The 10,116-nt window shown below is 39.0% G+C and overlaps 1 protein-coding gene across 5 annotated transcripts; it reads left to right on the top strand.

Annotated features, from left to right (window-relative positions):
* Positions 1–306: 306 nt before the first annotated feature.
* znf148 (zinc finger protein 148) lies at positions 307–9,940 on the top strand. Of its 5 annotated transcripts, none has more exons than XM_034204044.1 (7): positions 307–412; positions 2,886–3,250; positions 4,181–4,306; positions 4,425–4,548; positions 4,800–4,883; positions 4,976–5,094; positions 5,472–9,940. In XM_034204044.1, the coding sequence occupies exons 2-7, from the start codon at positions 2,909–2,911 to the stop codon at positions 7,104–7,106; spliced, it is 2,430 nt and encodes an 809-aa protein (XP_034059935.1). In that variant the 5' UTR covers positions 307–412; positions 2,886–2,908; the 3' UTR covers positions 7,107–9,940. The 5 variants fall into 5 exon arrangements, with proteins under 5 accessions (XP_034059935.1, XP_034059937.1, XP_034059936.1 ...); XM_034204046.1 differs by lacking the exon at positions 307–412 and adding an exon at positions 1,292–1,388 and having other exon boundaries at positions 2,886–3,196; positions 4,181–4,300; XM_034204045.1 differs by lacking the exon at positions 307–412 and adding an exon at positions 1,292–1,388 and having other exon boundaries at positions 2,886–3,196.
* Positions 9,941–10,116: the final 176 nt, after the last annotated feature.

Here is a 10,116-nt window from a genome sequence, read left to right as displayed (position 1 = left end):
CATGAAACAAATGTTTTATGTTGCCTCACTAATGGTATCGTGCTTCATTTCCGGATGGATTCTGTGAACACAAATCATAATTAACCACTGTACAGGATACAATTAGAAATCATTATCTTTGCCTGAATGTAAAAAATATTATTACGAAAAAACTGATTAAAATGCGCGGAAAGGACATTATGATTATAGAATAAGTTGGTCGCCAAACTGAAGCATGAGGGAACATTATGAGCCCGAGTGATCAGTAGCGCACTGTACCTTCAGCCGATGTGAACCACTAGATGGCGACAAATAAATAAAAATCAAGTCTTCATAAAATGTGAAGGTGTATTTGATTATTCCGCACACCATCATTACACTGTAGTCTTGCATAACAATCATGACAGCTAAACGGCTTTAAGACGCACAGCAGGTAAGAAGAAACAATGCAGCTTTAATAGTTGACATGTTACTTGTGCGCTACTGATATGAATGTTATTGTTGGATGAGTTGCGGGTTAGCGAACGATAGCTTAACTAGCAGCCAATAACATTGTGGCCTATTGAGCGAACTAGCCCTGCTAACAAGTTTGGTAAAAGGTGCAAACGAAAGTTGTGTTTTGCGTCATGTATTCTGTTTCATGAGCGCTAAAATGTATTGTTAAATACTTCACCTACAATGCAATGGAGATGCGGTGTCAACTGTATATTACACCAACAAAATGCAATGTTTTCTGCAACTTGCTAGCAGCAGCTAGCTAGCTAGTTTCAACAGGCCGTAGACTTTTGTCAAGCCGGTGAAGGAAAGTACAACTTCCGGTCAACTTCCATGTAATGCAACTGTTTTGATGTTAAGTGTTTTCAAGATATAGTAATTGTTTCAATTTAAACCTTAAAGTCAGTCAAAAAACAAGCACAACAAGTGTTTAGTTCATAGGACAAATTATTCATGTTTTAGTTGTTTTAGTTTATTTAAATAGCATTCGTCATTATAAAAACAGATGTTTAAAATACAACATGGCAGTTTTGACAATATAAAACTAAATAGAAATGCAGTTAAATAACAGTAAATACAACTGATTCAAATAATCGTACTTAATGCCATCACAGCTGATCCAAAGCCAGCTACATGACTTCCTAATATACATCACAATTTTGTCTTGATTTCTTTAAATAGACGACATTGTTTCATAGCATGACTCTACTGTTATGAAATAGTTAGAAGTTTAAGTGTAAAGTTTGTAGTCGTAGTTTAATGTGAGGTGTTGAACGAGCTTTTATTTTGAAGGCACATCCGCCTTTTCCCCTATGTTTCTTCATTAGCTGTCGTAAAATGTGATGTAGCAGCCTTGTCAAGCGCGGCTAGCTAGCTAGCTAGCAAGAGACTTAACCCATTTAACCTGTGGCATAGTGAGTGTGTTTACATATGGGAGTACGTGTTTGTTGTTGTATGTTTGAACCGTGACAGATCCCTACTGTCTCCTGAGTTTGATCTGTGTTAGCTAAGGTTAGGTCAAACCTGTCACCAAGTGCTAACGTTAGGTTAGCTAGCGTTAACGTTACCGTTTTCAGATCAAGTGATTGCTAGTTAACTAATTAGGTGTTGTTGAAGGGAAGGAAACACAAGTGTAATGTTGCTGACTAAAATGTAAAGCTATTTTTATACCTTCGGTTCTGTAAATATGAAGTTATCAACATAGACTCGCGATGAGCCGTTAAAAAAATATACCTGGCTGTTGAGTAAAGTACATTAACGTCAACAAAATGACTCCAAACGTTTTACTACTTCGTCTTAAAAAAAGCAGCACAACATGTCATTACATTATCAACTTGTTGGGCTGCTTCACGGTGCTTGCTATCCCTTTACACTGTATTGTACATTTTGTAACGTTAAGATAAGATCACAGAAACCACAGCTAACCCACTTCCAAAACTTGACACATTACTGGGAGACGGCATTGTATGGACAACAAATGTGGAACTGAGTAGGATTACAAGTCCTAACGTTTTACTATGTGCTAAAAGCTCATATTCTTAGAGCTAAAGCCATATATGTGCGGCAAGTTAGTGAAACCTACTGGGACATCATATGTATAGCAGTAGAGCTCCTGAGTCTCTTAAATATCACCTTAATAGGAAACTCATGCCAACTAGGCTAGAGCTGGTTCTTCAGTAAGAATAAAAAACAATGAGTGTCCAGCTTAATGTAAGTGGAAATAATTGGTTTAAGTTGACAATTTGAAAAGAATGCAAGGCACACTGGTTGTAAGTTTAAAATCCTTATGTGATCATACCCCTGGTAAAGTATTGACTGGTAAACACATTGGTTATGCATGTATCAAAAAAGGATGTGTAACTTACAATACGAGATGCTTTTCAGTATGCCAACACTTACTGTGTGCTTCCACTCAAAGTATGACAGACACTGGATAGTCAACTGCATTTTCCTGTAAGAGCACCTGAATTTGAACTTGTTTACAAAATCAACAGCAGTTTTCTTGACCAAGTGCAGCGTTCCTTTTACCTCTTTTTGTTAAGTACGAGTGACTTAAAGCTAGTGTTGATGACTTGCTTGAGCCGTGCTTCACAACTTATATTTTTAAGGGTTTTAAGATGCCAGAATTAAATACAAAAGGTCAATTCTTGCATTTTAATATAATCATTAACCATCGCAATTTTGGAAAACAGGTAAATGATGGGCGTATGGTTAACTTTAAAGTGTGAGTTCACCACACTAGTTACATTTGAGCTACTTCTTTACAGTCCATGCAAATGTTTTCTTTTTATGTTATTTTGTGTGTGATTTTAAATAATCTTTTTCATGGTCAAATAAACTAGAACAAAATGTTTAGTATTTAGCTTGCCAACATCGTCCAGTCATCTCCCTATTTCTTTCTGTTTTTACAGACTAAAGAACTACTCTATGTAAGATGAACACTGAGGACAAGTTGGAGGGCATGCTGCTGAAGGGCAGCAGTGGAGGGCTGGACGGAGGACGGAGAGTCGGACTGGGCGGCGGGGGAGGTTTGGTGGTGATGACCTTGGGGGATCGATCACTGGCAGACCACCCTCTGTTGGACGACGACGATGAAGATGAAGACAACGACTTGACTGGCAGCTCGCTGGTCACACATGACCTGGTTCCTCCAGATCAGCTGATGATGCAGGAGGAGATGACAAAGAATGGTAGAGGAGGAGCAGAGGAGGGCGGAGGAGAGGTGCATTTCCCCCTAAAACTCACCAATAAGTTGCCCTGCTTGCTTCATATGCCAGTGAGTTCATAAGAAGTAGTCCATGTATTAACGAGATTATTTATGTTGCTACTGTAGCTAGACGTCATTATATTAATTTCCCTTTCATGTATTGCCATGCAATATTTGTTATGGGACATTATTTCCTTCTACACTGAGAATTCACAGGTGTGGACAGATTTATGACAACCATCATGCTGTTGACGGTTTGGTTTAGAGCTGCTTTACAAAACAATGACAAAACGTTTTTAGGAACAGTGATTAAACGCAGTTAAATCTAGACATTGATATAATATGTGTGAAACTCATATTAGTATAATATAAGTATAAAGTCTGTCATCCCACAGAAAACAGTTGAAAATAACCAACATTAGGGATAATATATTGTTGTGAGGAATTACCGCTTGTGCATTCAAAGTCAAAAAGTCTCAAAAGATAAAAGCATTAGCTTGAAATGTGTGTGCTGCAGAAGAATGAATATACAGCACAGTAAACATACTTTTTAATGCTGTGAGTGTAAACATCTAGGATAACCTGAACTGAGGATCAGGCTTAAGGATTTAATTCCTGTTTCTTACAACTTGGATGTTACATGTCCATCATTTCTGTACGAAACACTCGTAATGCTCAAATGTTAAAATTAGGCAGCATCGTTGAATAAGTCATATGGCATCTGCAGAGGCTCCCAGCTGGAAGAGGAGATATCTCAGCATGCCCTGTGTTTTCTAGGACCTGAGGTTTCCCTTTGGTTATTCCCAGAGGATGCTTGAACCTGTTCAACTTGCCTCTGAAATTGTGGAGCAGAAGCTGCTGCGTGGTGAAGTCCCCTCACATTGGTTATTATCCTCAACCTGCCTGACCCTGATAAGCAGCTGGATGAGTGGGTGGACTTTGAAGTAGGTTATGTGCCTTTTAAAATGTGTTTTCCTATCTGTGCTCCTACTTCCACAGTTGAGCATCAAGCAGGAACTGAAGCTGTCCGAGGCACCGGGCCAAATGAAGAAAAAAGCAGTTAAGGACCTGATGGTGTCTCCCAAGAAGAAAAAAAGGAAGCAGCGTTCACCAGCAAAGGTACAGGTCAGTTTTTATCTTAAAAAATATATTTTTTAAATGGCCTGACCTGCATGTTTGTAATATTTGTCCACGGTGTAGACTTTGTATCAATGTATATGTCTTTGTCACTTTGCTGTTGTAGATTCTCAGCATCAATGATGATGGATCATTGGGCCTCCAAAGCCCCAAGTGTCACGTCTGTATTCACTGTAATGCTGCATTCAGAACCAACTACCACCTACAGAGGCATGTCTTCATTCACACAGGTATTGATACCACAGTCATGTTTTAAAATGCAGCCCTATCAACCTCTTGCTTTGAAATTCGATATCATGTTGAAAACAAAAAGTTGCCTTGACCATGAAATAAAGACAACACAATACCATCTCTTTATAAATAAATGATACATCATGTTTAAAGAGGAGCAATGCCAATCTAAAAAGTTGCCTCGAGCATTATATGAAATCTAGTGTCTTTATTGTTATTTATAAACTGATGTTCACAATTCAAACCCCAGGTGAGAAGCCATTTCAGTGCAGCCAGTGTGATATGCGCTTCATTCAGAAATATCTCCTCCAGAGACATGAGAAGATCCACACCGGTGAGTAAAGAATGAATGCAGCCGTATTGTGATTTATTTTTGCTCCATTTCAGTCTCGAGTGTTTGTTTTTCCTTTTTGTCTCTTTGTGTAGGAGAAAAGCCTTTTCGCTGTGAAGAGTGTGGGATGAGGTTCATCCAGAAGTACCACATGGAGAGACACAAGAGGACTCACAGCGGAGAGAAACCATACCAATGTGACTACTGTCACCAGGCAAGCTCTGTTTCTGTTCGCTAATATATTACTGCAGGTTTTTCAGGTAGAAAAAAAGGCCTACAGCAGAAGGGCAGTAAGATAACTTTGGAGTTTCAGTCATAAGGTTGAATGTTGTTACTTGTAGAAACTGATTGAAGTTGACTTGGTAAGAAAAGAATAACTGCTCAATCACTTTTTTTTGGGTAAGATGTATTTACTTGTTGTGATGACGTCCTAAAACACAAAAACAGACACTCTTCATTTCTCATTTGAAGCTCCGATGGTAATAAAAAAACATCTACTACAGACCTTTTAAAACAATGAATATGCTGTATATCACTGCATTGAGCCTGCTTCCTGGTAAAATAAAGTTACTTTTTTTGGTCTATTTACAGTACTTCTCCAGAACAGACCGGGTTTTAAAGCACAGACGAATGTGTCACGAGAACAGAGAGAGAAAGACCAACAAAGCAGCTGGTAAAGTTGAGCCTTTGCGTGAAGCAGATTCTTTGGAGCTCCCTTTTCATGTCCAAGACTGTTCACTGCCCAAGAAAAAACGACAAAAGTGTGCAGACAAGAGTCCCGAAGCTTCCACTGCTGCCCAGGCAGACGGGCACACTGTCACTGTAATCGAAACGGAGGAGAAGGAGGAGCAGAGACAGAATAAAATTGAAGGTCTACCTCTCTTTGCTGTGTCCTCCAAGGTCAAACGCGAGTATGTGATTCCTGACTTCTCTGTGGAACCTGAAGAACCGGCTTGCCAACACCAAGAGGGAGAAGTGTCATCGGGGGACACCACTCCCCCCAGACTAGTCCTGAAGAAAGTCCCCAAGAGGAGTCTCAAACAGTCCAGTGCACAAACTCCTCCCTGCCTCTTCACTTCGTCTTCCTTTGAGGAAAATACTAAGGTCACACAGTACACCTTTGAGATCGTGGACAAGCAAGGCCTTTTAGAGGTGGAAAGCAACACAGAGCTCGAGTCAGTTGAAACTCTTCAAGAAGGACCAACAAAGCCAGCAGCTAGCAGCACAAACTACGACGACGCCATGCAGTTCCTGAAGAAGAAGCGCTACCTTCAGGCTGCGATGGCCAACAACAGTCGGGATTACAGCCTGAACACAAGCAGCATTTCCTCCCAGCCGCCTGTCACACAAACCGTAGTCTCTGCCGTCATTGACGAGAATGTCCCCGTCACCATCCTGGAGCCCCAGCCTATCAGTGCAGAGATTAAAGCCACGCATGACAAGAATGTGTTGCCAGACGAGGTTCTTCAGACGCTGTTGGAACATTACTCCAACAAAGCCAACGGGCAATCGGACATTTCCTTCAGCGTGGCCGACACAGAGGTGACATCCAGCATATCCATTAATTCCTCCGAGGTTTCAGATGGCAGCCCTGTGGAAAACCTTGTGGTCTCTAGTGCCCAGCCTCAGCCGGCTACCGAAAAGGTCAGTCTCTTGCAAGAATACTCAAAGTTTCTCCAGCAAGCACTTGAGAGGACCAGCCAGAACGACAGCTACCTGACCAGCCAAAGCCTCAGCTTGGTCTCGGAAAACCCCACCTTAGCGGGACAACCTCTGTTCTCCACAGATAAACAGTTTCCTTCCCCCAGCAGGTTCAAATCAGGCATGAGCTCTCCGCTAAGGTCCACTTCAGAGAAACCTCACTTTGGATTACTCGTCGGGGACTCTCAGCACTCGTTTTCGTTTTCAGGCGACGAGACCACCCCTCCATCCGCTGTGTCTCCGGCTGAGGAGGACTTTCTGGAGGAGGTCTCGCCCTCCAAAAAGACAGACTCTTCTCAAGGCATAATTCAGACGTTTCAAATAAGCTCCTTCGATCAGAACTTCAAATCCCAATTCCATACAACAAGATCTGGATCCTCCTCACAGTTTACCGTTGCCAATGGACAATTAAGTCTCCGAGCACACAGCACAGACTTCTCAGAGTTCCCCTTAGTCAGAGTCGTCGAGACCAGGTCTCAACTGAACTCGTCCCCTGACGTTTCCTCCAGTGAAACCTTTGGCTGAAGAATTAATTTTTCTCTTCATAATTTCAGCGGCACTTTATCTCATGTCTCCTGTTCAGCCAAAACAAGTCCCATTGTAACTATGTTTTCTTTCTAAACGTATTTTGTCATAAAACATGAAAAAAAAAAGTTTGTTAAGCGCAACCTCCTAAAATGGAAATACTTAATTAGCACTTCCCCTTTAAAAAATGTGTTATTTTTTTCCCCAGAATGTAAATTGAGTCATGACCAAAGTGTAATGCAGGACAAAGCTAAATATCCTCTCATAGCATCGCCACAGAATTTATGTTTAAAGTCAATCAGTTTGCCTTGCACAAAAAAAATCATTGTCACTTTTTCTGCTTAATGCAACCACTTGTTAATAATAGCCCCCTATTTATATTTGCCTCTTTACTCTTACTGTAGCTACCCCCGCTTGCTGATTATATGAAATTCACTACTTACAATCTTAATCCAGCAGTGTGACTCCTGTTAAATTGTCTAAGAAATTAGAAAATGATTAGATCATAAATGCGACTTATGTTGAAGTCACTTTACTGTCACCTGAGATGGGTGTACTGTGCCCCATTGATTTGAGTGTATTCATCTGATATGGAATATAATTGTTTTTTCCATTTGCAGATCGGACTTGTTTTGTAATTGGCCAAAGAGAAGAAATTGTATTTCCATTAATGAAACGTTCCCTTTGTAGGTTAATTTCTTGGCACAGCACTTTGTGACAGAATAGGCAAATGTTGGGCTGTATTTGTGTTAAAAAAATAAAACAAAAAAATAATTACGTTTTCAAATAGCTACATCCATGTAATGGTTGCCAGGTTATTACTGTTGTCCAGTATAAATTAGTTGAAATAAGATTACTTACAAGGATTGTTCTTTACTCACAATTTGCACAATTATTCAACTACAGGAATGTAGTTCATCATTTCTGATTTGGGTCATTTGAAATTACAGATGATGTTGTGGCTCTTGTTTTCTGCAGTTTAAAATACTTTGTTTTCTTTTGGAAACAATGTGATTAGACTCCCCTAAATGCTCATTAAGGCTATATTATGAAAGAGTGTCCACCTGGAAATGAGGTGCTTTGTTCTCCAGTTTTATTCGTTTTACATCTGTGCCTTTTAATTTGTTTAATTACTGTACAGGCTTTCCTTTACTCATTCCTGTATTTTAGTTTTTTAGTCAGTTTTGGCTATGGCTACTAATTCCTCTTGCACAATAACAACAAAAACATAAGCTATCAACCTATTCAGTCTGTAATACGTTGAAATATGGGAGCTTTATTTATTTTTGCGCATCATATATTATTATTTTAGCAAGAAATGGCTCCGAGTTTAGTTCTCAAACTATTATCTGTGGATGGATGGAAAAAGCATTTTTTCATTGACTGTGTTAGAATCTTCAGTTTTGAGCATTATCACCACATCTGTTCAGGACTTGTTGAAAAGTGATGGAGTGAGGTCTCACCTGTACTTCATCACACTGTTTATGGTTTTCGATGTGTACAAGTATGTGTGAGGTGCTATGTGTAAATCACTGTTTTAAAATGCGCCATCAAATTATGTTTGGTAATTGGTGTTTAGCTCCCTCTTGTTTAAATTCTACAGACAATCAGGGACAGACCGCAATCACATAAATCATGAAAAAATGCTTTATTTTTCCTCATTGAACATTCCCACAAGAATGTATGATACTGCTGTAAATACTTTGTATATTGTTATGTTCTTCTGAGAAGTACTGTTAGATCTTTGTGTCAATAGAGAGGCTTGTGCAAGAGACACTTTTTGTCAGAGGATTTTTTTCAACATCCAACAATGAATCCATTTCACTTGCTGACAAAGATGTGGCTTTCTAATGTTACTATATATCTCACCACTGTTATAAAGAGACAACTAGGTATCAACTAGGTCAAATTAATTTCTCTTTTTTTTTGTTGGTAAATCAAGGTTGTTGTTCATTATGATGGGATTTGCCACGGTGAGGAATGAAAAGCCCTCACTGAGAAAATGTTGATTTTGTTTTTAGTAATAATCCACCTGAAATCACTCTTTTTATAAGTATCAAGAAGCTTAGGTGGGATTGAAATCTTGTCAGTTAAAATAGCATTTGGGCGGAGTATAACTTAAAAGTGTTGTGGTTTAAATTTCACTTGCTACCCATTTCATTGTTAGACATTATTGAAAGCACAGTGCAGTAAGACTGCTTCGGTTCATTGTATCCATTTAATTGTTCATGGAGAAGTTTTAATTCAGTTGAGCAATTCAATATCCAGAACTGAAGAATATTCATGAATTATATCAGCAGTACCTTTCCTTTAAACTAACTTGTCAGTAACCTGGCCATAAGTGTCTTTGTATAAGCTCCAGAAAAATTGTTTTGTGTAAAAAGATCTGAATTGTTGAATTTTTGATAAAAACTATTTTTGAAACATGTCATTTAAGGCACTGATATGTACAGTATATCATATGCAGTCACTATTGCTACCCTCATTTATCTCTGTACAAGTCGTTTGTGTCAAGATCTTTCAATTGCTGATGGGAATCTCCTACTTTGGCATACTTTTCATACTTTTACAGAACTTGACGAGGAAGCCCTTCTGCTTCACTGTTAGGTCGATCTTAAGTTGGACAACAAGGTTTAAATGCATGGTCTCTAACTTGTCGGGTCAAGTGAACTTGTTTTATGGTTAATGTGCAGCTTTAATTGTAGCTGATTCATTTCAGTCAAGTAACCCATATGATTATATCTTTTGCTATATATTATGATTTGTAAACAATCTGATTCAATTGTTGTTTTGATTGTTGTGTCATGTCGTTATAAATAAAATTATTCACAGTATTATACCTTGAAGTTGTTTTGATATCCAAAGACCATTAAGCTGCTGGTGGTGCCATTCAATAATTGAGTCACAAAAGTAAACTTGACGGTCAGAGGATTTTACGAGGGTCCTTTTTTTTATTAATCTTTTTTCCCTTTGTCTGTGAAATGTCTATGACATTTGAAAAAGTGTTAAT

Source organism: Gymnodraco acuticeps, unplaced genomic scaffold, assembly GCF_902827175.1.
Source record: "Gymnodraco acuticeps unplaced genomic scaffold, fGymAcu1.1, whole genome shotgun sequence".
Lineage (NCBI taxonomy): Eukaryota > Metazoa > Chordata > Actinopteri > Perciformes > Bathydraconidae > Gymnodraco > Gymnodraco acuticeps.
Note: the sequence above shows the minus strand (reverse complement) of the source record. Positions and strands in the feature narration are given on the sequence as shown.